General features: G+C 34.7%; 1 protein-coding gene across 3 annotated transcripts in view; it reads right to left on the bottom strand.

Moving 5' to 3' along the window:
• Positions 1–469: 469 nt before the first annotated feature.
• LOC110447083 overlaps positions 470–13,636 on the bottom strand; it is a 134,518-nt gene continuing 121,351 nt past the window's right edge. For all 3 annotated transcript variants that reach the window (XM_021492530.1, XM_021492538.1, XM_021492544.1), the window contains 6 exons: positions 13,492–13,582; positions 12,829–13,000; positions 7,947–8,037; positions 4,488–4,592; positions 3,561–3,753; positions 470–3,115 (listed from right to left, as the gene is read on the bottom strand). In XM_021492530.1, the coding sequence (XP_021348205.1) occupies positions 2,855–3,115; positions 3,561–3,753; positions 4,488–4,592; positions 7,947–8,037; positions 12,829–13,000; positions 13,492–13,582 (913 nt within the window). In that variant the 3' untranslated portion in view covers positions 470–2,854. The remainder of the gene's footprint in view (positions 3,116–3,560; positions 3,754–4,487; positions 4,593–7,946; positions 8,038–12,828; positions 13,001–13,491; positions 13,583–13,636) is intronic.

Genomic DNA, 13,636 nt, shown 5'->3' with positions numbered 1-13,636 from the left:
CTTAATAAAGGATTTCTCTCCTAACATTTTCATGTGCTGTCATCAGTTTCTGTATTGATTAAGCTTATATGATGTCATGAACTTTTCAAAAAAGATGCCATTAATTTTTGTGTAGAGATTACCTTAATAATGCCAGTTGTTAAATAGACAAAACTTATTACGTAATCAGTTTTTGTATAGATCAAACATAAATTGTCATCAATTGTTAAATAGATAAATTCTATGATGTCATCAGTTTTTGTACAGGCACAACTTAAAATGTCATCAATTCTTGAACCGACATATTCTATGATGTCATCAGTTTTTGTGTATACAGAACTTAAATGTCCTCAGTTGCTGAATAGACATATTTTATGATGTAATCAGTGTTTTCTACAGGCACAACTTAAAATGTCATCAATTCTTGAACTGACATATCCTATAATCATAATGTCAACAGATTAGAGTAAATAAATCAACGATAAATAAATTTTCAACTCATTTGTTTTTGCTTACACATTCTCACGCTTTCTCCCTCGGAAACTCATTTGAACAATATGCATTTGATGCGAGATATGTACAAAAACAATGAGAATATGGAAGGTCACAGGTATCCAACTCTAAACTTCTAAGAAAAGGATTCTATTAAGCTCTAGGTAGATAGACCTTACACAAGATATGGGTTTATATACGATATCAAATACTGTTTTTACATGTTTCACTATCCCTGTTGTAGATCCAGTTGTGAAATGATGCACTTGATGAAACTGTAACAAGTCACAACAAATTGATTTCCTTTTCCTGTGGAGTGGTTATAAATGAAAGTAATAAAGGATCAAAATCAATCAATTCAAATCAACATTTGGCAAATAGGTGGACAATGATTTATCTTGAGTTGCATGCATTTTCCTAAACACAAATAAACAAAACATTCTAGTATGATAAATACTAAGGTAATTTTAGAAATCAGGTAAAATTAACAAAAAGGTGAGAAATGTGAGATGAGCTGAAATCATCTCCATACACCACATAGAAATAATTGCACACATGAATTCTCATCTGCCCTCAAAACAGAGGAACTTTGGTGCTATGTACAAGTATCGGGAAAGTCAGGTTATCCCAGCTTTCCACTTCTATAATAGCATTCTCACAACTACAGTCCCTATTAAAGCTAAGTACCTTAGTTACATTGGTACTGAGGTAAAATTCAAATAAAAATGTAAAATTATCTACAAACTATACATGTCCAATAAGGATTCATATTAAACTTTTATTTTCCTCAACAACTTACTTCTTTTATATCTGATGTCAATTACTGTAAAATTTGTCGTCCATAGTAAGGGGGTAAAACTATTAACATTCAGGATAGCTAAGGTAATTGAGCATTTAACTTCTCAAGGATGATTTTTAAGAAATCAGTTTATTTTTTTATTTTAACGTACCATTTTTCTTTATATTAAAAAAAGAAATTCTGACCAAATGCAACATACAAAGTTACCTGTAAAACAGGGAATACAAAAAATGTATTTCAAGTTTTCCAAAGTCTTTGATAAAGAGATTCAACAGTATGTTTTGGTGTTTCACAAAATGGACCATAGTTTTTTCCCAAAGACATTTAAAATCAAAATACATTCATGCCTATTTACAATGTTTTTAATTTGTGGCAGAGTAATATGAATCATAATATTATCAGTAAAATGCAAATGACATGACATGAATAAATAATCCTGCAATGGGGTGTTGACAAAAATAAGTTAAAACTTTACAAAACAAACTGATTGCCATCAAATTGTTGGATTGTGTTTTAGAAATGCATTGCTACAACCATCGTTCACATCCTCACAGCATACACAGGTAATCAAACTGCAGCAGTAGCATTTTTTACAGGTTTTTAATTTGAGAATGTAGTGAAACAATACCGTGTAAAAATAACCTCTGACAAAAAAACAAACCAGAAAAAGTTAATAACTGAACGTACATGTACCGTCAAACTTGTACTAAGAGACCACATTCATTCAAAAGGTCCATAAAACAGACTGATACAAGGTGGTCTCTAAAAACAGATTGGATTATGAACATGAAAATAACTGCAACATGTAGTTTTAACCCTTTCACCACTGGAGACCAAAATGGACTTATCCAGATCAATGCATGGAAGAGTTAACTAAAGTTACAAAGGGGTGAAAGGGTTAAATGGTCTCTTAATACAGGTTTGCACATGTATTGTCTTGTCATAAAGATTAAGCTGTATTCTCAGGCCTAATTATAGACTCTGGGTCAGTACCTATCTATGGAATACACATATGTACATACAACTTTTCTTAAGTATATAGGTAAGTGACGTTTGACCTTGACTATTATGGAAATATTACCAACATGATTCCATGCCAGCTGATCACGACATTGATTTGTGACCTTAAAATGCTTACTGGGTCAATCAATTTTGACTGAGGATATTCTTAAAACAGTAGTTTAAACTTCACCAACAGGGTGCTGGTGTTTATTAATGAATCAACCATTTTCAGTTTCTATTGGAAAATAGCTCTAGGGATATATAGATCATGATACATGTGTGACCTTCACTATACAATTTTTAAATTAAAAATTATATGATACATCATGCAGAAAAAACTCTTTATTTGCCCATTTTCTGAAAACAAGTCTTTTTCCAATGACTTTTCTAGAACAAGCTTTACTTCTGAATCACAAATAAAGTCCTGATAAAATTAAATATGACTAGGCCATTTCAGAAGTGAAAATACGCAGTTCATTAACTCGGAGATAACATTGAACAATGTCTGCACAAATATCGTCCTTTAATTATTTTTGCGGTCTATTTTAGTCAGCCATCAAAAATGAAAACAATAACACAGCACTATATTGAACCCTTGTCGGAGTAGGACGATTTCACACGTTTTTCAAAAGAACCCTTGAATTCCAGGACCTGCATCCAAAGTGATGTTGAACACATAAAATATATGAGAATGACAACAATGAATGCGATGAAGATGTTCTTATTTCGACAAAACCGTCCCTGCATCATTCTGTTTCCTGTGGCTTTGATGCTGACAATGACAACAATGAACAAAGCTATCACTACTGCTATGGTAATCATGTTTCCTCCTTGGGAAATTATCTGAAATGGGAAAATATAATGATGTCATATATACGAAGACTTAAAACTATAATCATATTTATATCAAATGAGATCTAAGTGACAATTAATATTTCAGTAATCAGGGTGGTCGGGTGGTGCAATTCCTTTTCACCAAGGCGGTTGGAGTTTGATTACCCGATTGGACATAAAAAGGTATGGGTCAACTGCCCTACGAAGTAGGTTTTCTCCGGGTATTCCAGTTTCCTCCCACAATAAGACCCCCGCATGCTACCATCCGGGCCAACAAGAAGTGATTAATATAAGATGAAATTACTTGTTTTATAATTGTTGTAAAATAAATAAAGTTTATATTATAATTAGGAATCTGTAACAGCTATAATAGGAACAAAAGTACCTGAATTATATCTGAAATTGAAATTTGAATTTAATTTCCTTTCTTTTTGTCTTTTGTTGCTGGCCTTACCTGGTTACAGTCGGGAACTGGCAGGTTGTGACTCCTCTGTTGGACTCGGACATTGATCTTTTCTATCTGGACGGTGTCCTTGCTCTGGAAGCAGTGACCGACGGAGCAGTTGGAGGAGTTGTCTCTGTCTCGGCGATGTCCTCGTCGGAGACAGTAGTCTGGACCACTGATCATCCCCACTGGTAGGCCTCGACTAGACGGACACAAGTAAAAACAATCAGCAAAGGTTGCACCACATGCAAAATGGGGTAATAATAATAATAATCATTTGAGGTTTTCATATACTGCTTTATCATAACCTAGGTCTTAGGTAGTCTCAAAGCGGTTCACAAACTATTATCTGTGGTTATTGGGCCTTTGCAACCATCTTTCTCAACTCCCTGGGGAGCATACAGCCGGTGCTACCATTTCGGTGCTCACAGCTAACATTCAACAATTCCAGCACTGCCAAACCACAACCTCATTTACAGCTGAGTAGACTGGAACAAGCGTAGTTAAGTATCTTGTTCAAATATACAACACAGTGCTATAACATGACTTGAATCTGCAACCCTTGGGTCACGAGCCCGGCGTCCTAACACTAGACAACTGTGCCTCCTTAACATTTCTCTTAATAAATGACAACACTCAAAATGACAGGAGGTCAACAAGGTTTGTTATACTTGATCCCGCCTGATTACTGAACTTGGGAGTGACCTTTCTATAAGCCTACATTTACCTTGATTTCCCACAATCTATTCCAGTAAATCTAAATTCTCTATGACACTGAGCATAAGAGATTTGTAATATTTTTGTCAAGTACAAATCTCTGAGGAACGGATGTTTTGTTAACTTCAATGGCACCAGGTTGACTGAGGGTCGAACAAAGCACCTGTATCCCTCATTCCAAGTCAACAACTGTATACTGTAGTGTATACGATGTCATACCTGAGCATACGGCAGCGATGTTCTGACAGCCGTTTACCTGCAGCATCCACATCCTTCACGTCTTTACTACTCCACAGTCTCTCGGCCACAGCAGATGCCCGAGGCCTGTAACACAAGATAGGTCACCATCTATTATACACTTAAAGCAGACAGGACAAATTTAGTGAGATTATATTTCACAATTTCTTAACATTGGTAGAATCCTAAATGTAATCTTGACGCATACAAAAGTTTTGACATCAGTAAACTTAGATTTTTTCTTTTATCATTAGCTACCTTGATTATCATTAGTTACATTGTTTGTCATTAATTACAGTATCATTAATTACATAGTTTATATTTAGTTACATTGTTTATCATAAGTTCATAGTTTTAGTTACATATTCAAAGAAGAGATGACCAGACAACATCAAATGGGGAATCTCGGGAAATTTAATCCAGTTTACATGATGTGGACTGAAACATGTAAACTGGACAAAAATGTGCAGAGACTCCCCACTTGATGTTGTCTGGTCGTCTCTTCTTTGAACTTCTATTACCCTTATTGCTGGACTGGTGAATTTCTATTACCCTTATTGCTGGATTGGTGAATTTCTATTACCCTTATTGCTGGACAGGTGAATTTCTATTACCCAAGCTTATTGCTGGACTAGTGAATTTCTATTACCCTTATTGCTGGACTGGTGTATTCCATTTAGGAATCAATCAACTGGGGAACGCAGAACTTCACTGAACATCCACTAGCGGACGTTGGATCTCATTTCCCCTTGTACTTAGTAACATAGTTTATCATTAGCCGTTTATCATTAGTTACATAGTTTATCATTAGCCGTTTATCATTAGTTACATAGTTTATCATTTACCGTTTATCATTAGTTACATAGTTTATCATTAGCCGTTTATCATTAGTTACATAGTTTATCATTAGCCGTTTATCATTAGTTACATAGTTTATCATTAGCCGTTTATCATTAGTTACATAGTTTATCATTAGCCGTTTATCATTAGTTACATAGTTTATCATTAGCCGTTTATCATTAGTTACATAGTTTATCATTAGCCGTTTATCATTAGTTACATAGTTTATCATTTACCGTTTATCATTAGTTACATAGTTTATCATTTACCGTTTATCATTAGTTACATAGTTTATCATTAGCCGTTTATCATTAGTTACATAGTTTATCATTAGCCGTTTATCATTAGTTACATAGTTTATCATTTACCGTTTATCATTAGTTACATAGTTTATCATTTACCGTTTATCATTAGTTACATAGTTTATCATTAGCCGTTTATCATTAGTTACATAGTTTATCATTAGCCGTTTATCATTAGTTACATAGTTTATCATTTACCGTTTATCATTAGTTACATAGTTTATCATTAGCCGTTTATCATTAGTTACATTAGCCGTTTATCATTAGTTACATAGTTTATCATTAGACGCTTATCATTAGTTACATAGTTTATCATTAGTTACTTAGTTTATCATTAGTTACATAGTTTATCGTTAGTTACTTAGTTTATAATTTGTTACATAGTTTATCATTAGCAGTTTATCATTAGTTACATAGTTTATCGTTAGTTACATAGTTCATCATTAGTTACTTAGTTTAAAATTTGTTACATAGTTTATCATTAACAGTTTATCATTAGTTTCTTAGTTTATCATTAGTTATATAGTTTATCGTTAGTTACTTAGTTTATAATTTGTTACATAGTTTATCATTAGACGCTTATCATTAGTTACATAGTTTTTCATTAGTCGTTTATCATTAGTTACATAGTTTATCATTAGTTACATAGTTTACCATTAGTTACTTAGTTTATCATTAGTTACATAGTTTATCGTTAGTTACTTAGTTTATAATTTGTTACATAGTTTATCATTAGCAGTTTATCATTAGTTTTTTAGTTTATCATTAGTTATATAGTTTATCGTTAGTTACTTAGTTTATAATTTGTTACATAGTTTATCATTAGCAGTTTATCATTTGTTACATAGTTTATCATTAGCCGTTTATCATTAGTTACATAGTTTATCATTAGCAATTTATCATTAGTTACTTAGTTTATCATTAGTTACATAGTTTATCATTAGTTACATAGTTTATCATTAGCTGTTTATCATTAGTTACATAGTTTATCATTAGCAATTTATGATAAGTTACTTAGTTTATCATTAGTTACATAGTTTATCATTAGTTACATAGTTTATCTTTAGCTACATTGTATATCATTTGTTACATAGTTTATCGTTAGTTACATAGTTTATAATTTGTTACATTGTTTATTGTTAGTTACATAGTTTATCTTTAGTTACATTGTATATCATTTGTTACATTGTTTATCGTTAGTTACATAGTTTATCGTAGTTACATAGATTATCGTTAGTTACTTAGTTTATAATTTGTTACATAGTTATCATTAGTTACATAGTTTATCATTAGTTACATAGTTTATCATTAGTTACATAGGTTATTGTTAGTTACATAGTTTATCATTAGTTACATAGTTTATCATTAGCTGTTTATCATTAGTTACATAGTTTATCATTAGCAATTTATGATTAGTTACTTAGTTTATCATTAGTTACATAGTTTATCATTAGTTACGTAGTTTATCTTTAGCTACATTGTATATCATTTGTTACATAGTTTATCGTTAGTTACATAGTTTATAATTTGTTACATTGTTTATTGTTAGTTACATAGTTTATCTTTAGTTACATTGTATATCATTTGTTACATTGTTTATCGTTAGTTACATAGTTTATCGTTAGTTAAATAGATTATCGTTAGTTACTTAGTTTATAATTTGTTACATAGTTATCATTAGTTACATAGTTTATCATTAGTTACATAGTTTATCGTTAGTTACATAGCTTATCGTTAGTTACATAGTTTATCGTTAGTTCTATTGTTATCACTAACACTATTCACCTTGTTGTGACAAACTACATGAACATTTCACCACATCAACAACTCTTGAAATTTCTTCATTGTAAATTGAACTTTATGTTTTTATCAATCTCATGTCAAAGTATGATATTGCTTAACCAGAAAATTATTAGACAGCAAAATTGTTTTAGTCAATTGAGACATCATAATGAGATGTCCTTACTGATCCATTGATAGCTTTTAAGTGGTTCAGTACCTGACCATTTTTCACCAATGGATGAACAGCATTTTCGTCTGAAATGCAATCTTACCTGTTTCAAAAACTGTCACCAAATCTTTTGTTTCACATTTTTTCTGACATATATATGGAGTCCTTTTGCTTCATATTTTTCTGAGTAATGTAAAAATTATTAACATCTGTTTCACATTTTTCTTGCCAGTGCCTATGTAAAATGTCAATTTGTTTCACATTTTCTGACCATTGTTAAAACGTCCTTTGATTCCAATTTTCCTTAATCCATTTTAGGAAACCCAAGCAAAACTCGTGTAAACTTACCACAATGTTGTCATCACGTTTTCGTTATCCACATATTCTGCCCACATGCACGCCTCACCGCCCAGAACTTTCTTCTCATCAATCTGGTATCCTGCAATTATACACACACCAATTCCTAATAAAATATGGCTAACCCAACATTTCAACAAACTAAATAGTATCATTGAATAAGCTTTTTTATAATTCAATTAAGATTGAATTGTGTAATTAAATTTAATGAAATTGAAAAAAGAAATCATGAACAAGAGGCCCAAAGGGCCTGTATTGCTCACCTGAATATGTTTAAAATAACTGGTATGAAGTAAACCTATAACACTCCATGGTAGGTGCTGTAAGTACATATGAATTTCAGGAAGATCCATTCAGTACTTGAGATATAGCAAGAACAATCTTCAAACAGAGCCCACCCTTATGCCCCTAGGGAGGTCATACCCACCAATTATACAAAATTGAGTCCCCTTGGCCAAAGGATGCTCCAGACGGTAAATAAGGATAAAATCCCATAATCCCAATGGTAGAAGAAGGATTTTAAAGGTTTTACCTCTATTTCCCCTATTGGCCCCTGCCTCTCTGCCTCCAGTGGGGTTAGACACACTGTTTATACAAAATTGGTTCCCCTTAACCCAAGGATGCTTCATACCAAATTTGGACAAAATCCTGTCATTCGTACAGAAGAAGAAGGTATTTGAAAAGTTTGCTGTGTTTTCCCTATTGGGCCCCTCCCTTCTGCCCCCAGGGGGGCCAACCTTGCTGTCAATACGAAAGTGAGTCCCTTATGCCCAAGGATGCTCCAGACTAAATTAGGAGAAAATCCCTTAATCCCTATGAAGAAGGATTACAAAGGTTTTAATTCTATTTCCCCTATTGGGCCCCGCCCCTCAGGTCCCAAGGGGGCCACACCCACTGTTTATACAAAATTAGTTCCCCTTTTAACCAAGGATGCTCCACACCAAATATGGACCAAATCTTTTCATTCCTACAGAAGAAGAAGGATTTTAAAGAATAATTTGCTATGTTCCCCTATTGGGCCCCACCCCTCAGGCCCCTTTTGGGGGGCCAGACCCACAGTTTATACAAAATTGGTTCCCCTTTACCCAAGGATGCTTTAGACCAAATATGGAACAAATCCTATCATTCCTACAGAAGAAGAAGGATTTTAAAGAATAATTTGCTATGTTCCCCTATTGGGCCCCACCCCTCAGGCCCCTTTTGGGGGGCCAGACCCACAGTTTATACAAAATTGGTTCCCCTTTACCCAAGGATGCTTTAGACCAAATATGGAACAAATCCTATCATTCCTACAGAAGAAGAAGGATTTTAAAGAATAATTTGCTATGTTCCCCTATTGGGCCCCACCCCTCAGGCCCCTTTTGGGGGGCCAGACCCACAGTTTATACAAAATTGGTTCCCCTTTACCCAAGGATGCTTTAGACCAAATATGGAACAAATCCTATCATTCCTACAGAAGAAGAAGGATATTAAAGAATTTGCTATATTTCCCCCTATTGGGCCCCGCCCCTCAGGCCCCTAGTGGGCCAGACCCACGGTTTATACAAAATTGGTTCCCTTTCACCCAAGGTTGCTTTAGACCAAATATGGAACAAATCCTATCATTCCTACAGAAGAAGAAGGATATTAAAGAATTTGCTATATTTCCCCCTATTGGGCCCCGCCCCTCAGGCCCCTAGTGGGCCAGACCCACGGTTTATACAAAATTGGTTCCCTTTCACCCAAGGTTGCTTTAGACCAAATATGGAACAAATCCTATCATTCCTACAGAAGAAGAAGGATATTAAAGAATTTGCTATATTTCCCCCTATTGGGCCCCGCCCCTCAGGCCCCTAGTGGGCCAGACCCACGGTTTATACAAAATTGGTTCCCTTTCACCCAAGGTTGCTTTAGACCAAATATGGAACAAATCCATTCATTCCTACAGAAGAAGAAGGATTTTAAAGAATTTGCTATATTTCCCGTATTGGGCCCCGCCCCTCTGCCCCCAGGCAGGCCAGACCCACCATTTATACAAAATTGAGTCCCCTTGACCCAAGGATGCTCAAGACTAAATTAGGATAAATCCCTTAATCCCTACGGTAGAAGAAGGATTTTGAAGGTTTTACCTCTATTTCCCCTATTGGGCCCACCTCTCTGCCCCCAGGCGGGCCACACCCACCGTTTATACAAAATTGAGTCCCCTTGGCCTAAGAATGCTCCAGACAAAATTTAGTCAAAATCTACTGGGCCGTTCAGGACTAGTAACGTTTTAAAGGAAAAGTTGACGGACGGGGTGAGCTAAAAATTGAACTTGCATAAATATTTTTTTATTAAATTAATTTTAAAAATTGATTTAAATTTCTTGACATTTGTTAAAAGCTTTATAAATTTTGTATGTATGTAAATGATGAGTCATAGTCTCACTCTGATGACATGCACTCATGGTTTCAGTAAAATGTATTAGCATGTAGCATTTCCTCATTAACAGGAAGAAATGGCTAACATCATTTATCATTTAGCCCTGAGGTATACCACATACAGACACAAGATCACCAGTGCAAAAGAAACATGGATAAATCACCATAGTTTACCTCCTGTTTCAACCCAACAAAGATGTTTTACTTCATTATTATGAATACTTATAGTACACACATATAGTTCATCAGGAATTCACCGACTTCCTCTTAAATCCTATTGACAATTATTTTACACTTATCTTATTATGACAAATAAATAACCTGGAAATCTCTATCCTTCTGTGTGACACCTGAGGTTAACATATGGCACAGGCTAAAGACCTTATAACTTAAATGTCTTCAAGAATGAGATAAAATCCATCAACAAGGAAACATAATGGTGTATAAAAATGTCAACCCATAAATCAATATTCCTTCAGATTAAGTAAGAAATGTGTTTTTCAAGTATTCTGACAATTCATCAACCCAACCAGAAGACATAACACAACAAAATGTATTAGACATAGTGGTGTATAATGCTTAGGGATCTAATTTTTTTATTTGTTGGACTGACATTTAAGTATACACTCATGTTTTTCTCCGACAAATGAAAAGTGATATAAAGTGAAATCTACAGTATATGCTACCTTATTTCAACATATTTTTCTTTCAAAAAGAGGTTCACACTAAAAAAATTGGAAGATATTTTCATAAATGGTAACTAGACCGGTTTAATTTGTCACCATGATAAGTCTAGTCATCTGTTAAATACTAGGCTAGAGGGAACTTCCCTTCAGCTCAATATGAATAGCACTGGCCATGGATTTCCTGATTTATTGTTTGGTTCAACCCTTAGAGGACTCACTTGGCAGATTAAGTGACCTCGGCTACAAACTGAACGTTGATACATTTGAGAGATAGGTAAGAATTGATGGCATATTTGAAACGTAAACAAGAATTAATAACAAATTTGAAAGGTATAAAGAATTGATGACACATTTGAAAGGTACACAAGAACTGATGACACATTTGAAAGGTACAGAAGAATTGATGAACATTTAAAGGTACACAAGACATACTTGCTAAATGACCCGCATTCTGCGGGTCACACCCGCAAAATGAACCTATCACCCGCGACGATCTTATGACCCGCGCAGGTCATACGTATCTCCCGCTTTCCGTAAATATGACCCGCAATCACCCGCATCCGCGTCTTTTATTAGGATCTCTGTACCTCCGGAAATGTTCCGTTCGTGTCTCTCGGAAGTTTAGCTTTCAGTTATAGGTAAAGTCCGTATACTAAGTGATTTGTTTTCACAATGGCGTCCCTGTTTCGGAACCAGCCTGGCAAATTCAAAAGGTGAGTACTGTTCACTGTTACTACAATGCATATAATCCCGATCGTAGCGCTTGTCATTTCACTTTCACAAATGGCTTCTAACCCGAGAAAACGTTCGTTATTTTAGTGTTCATCGTCAAAAAAGAAAAAGTATGCCTGTAAGTACAATGCTTCGTGGGAATAAGATTATGAGTGGCTTCAGAAGAGTAATATTGGACCCGATCATGCCTATTGTAAACTGTGTACCAATCATTTTTCGGTAGCTTAGGGTGCTACGTACGATATCAAAAGGCATGCAGTTAAAGAACCCTTTGAGAATGATCTTAGGTTTGGTGTGTTGTGTAGGCTAATGAAGGCATGTTTGGTACTTTCAGTGAGTAATGCTGACTCTGAGAGAACATTTTCCATGTTGAAGAAGATCCAGACAGAAGGGAGATCTGAATTAAGAAATGATACAATATGTGCTTTGTTATGTGCAAAACTAAATCAACATGGTTCATGCTTTCAGAATGCACCTAGGAAAAGAAGAACATGTATATTGATTAAGAATATGTAATAAAACAATGAAGGTGTGATAAAATGTTTTGTTATTTTCAAAAAAAGTCATTGATCTTGCCAGAAGACAAAACATAATACGCCGTAAAGCCGAGACCCCGCGAAATTATTAAATTTCCACACAAATTTTCGTTCTCGCGTTATCACCCCCCACAGAATTTCCCAATGGGGGTCATGACCCCCATTGGGAGAAACTGAAAAAGATAGTGCCAAGATAATGCAATGTTCAACATCCACAATTACAGTGCATTGAAGAATGTTACTTAATTCTGCCGGGAGGGAGGGGGGCAAATTTAACTATTTTTACAGGCACCACTGTGAACTAAAAGTTCTTTCCTTTCCCCCAAACATGCTGGATGAATTAAGATACTGTTTTTCTGGAAGATTTTCATATTCCAGGCAAAAGACAATGTCCAATGAGATTCTCAAACCTAAATTTTTCAAACGAGTCCTTGCAGTTGTTGTTTTTTTACAAAATTATGAATCATTTAATGAATATCTTATTGTTTAGTTTAGTAATCAGTTAACGATATAAACTTACCCATGCTTGTGTCAGCTGGGTCACAATTGTAGTACTTGGGCCACTTGACGCCATACTCGATGAGGTCGAGGTACCAACAGGTGGAGTATATGGTGTTATATCCCATGTCTATGGCTCGCTGGACATCTCCCATGTCTCCCTGCCAAATCTGGATGATGGTGTCATTGGGCAACTGTTATAGACAAATCATCATCAGTTATAGCCATATGGTGAGGTCTGGCTTGTTATAGAGATATGGTGAGGTCTGTAGCTTGTTATAGACTTATGGTGAGATCTGTAGCTTGTTATAGACTTATGGTGAGGTCTGTAGCTTGTTATAGACTTAAGGTGAGGTTTGTAGCTTGTTATAGACCTATAAAACTCTGTATAAAACTCCTAAATGTGTCAGTCAATCTAAGGCCATGACAGCCATCTTGGATGTTGGATAGGAGAAAAAGTTACATGCATATTTACACATGCTCATCAACAGTCATAAAAACTTCATTAAAATCTAGTAGGTAGATTTAAAATTAAAATCTAGAAGGTAGATTTTAAGAAAAGTGTGAAACAAATTCAAAGTCAAAGATAAAGAAGAATAAAAAGTGGTTAATGCCACAAGCTCTCCCAAGTTTACCAGGAAGACCAACGACACAAAATTTAGATGAATTTTTTTATCACATGTACCTGCACATTGTTATTCATAATCTCCTGCCACATGACAAATCGCACTCCGTTCTTCCTTCGACGACCAATTTCCTTCAGATCTTGTGTCAGTCTAGGAAAAAATGTTTTTTTATTTTAAAACAAATCACATACAAGACAGACAATA

Source organism: Mizuhopecten yessoensis, unplaced genomic scaffold (assembly GCF_002113885.1).
Source record: "Mizuhopecten yessoensis strain PY_sf001 unplaced genomic scaffold, ASM211388v2 scaffold371, whole genome shotgun sequence".
Taxonomy (NCBI): domain Eukaryota; kingdom Metazoa; phylum Mollusca; class Bivalvia; order Pectinida; family Pectinidae; genus Mizuhopecten; species Mizuhopecten yessoensis.
This window is presented reverse-complemented; position numbering and strand designations above follow the sequence as displayed.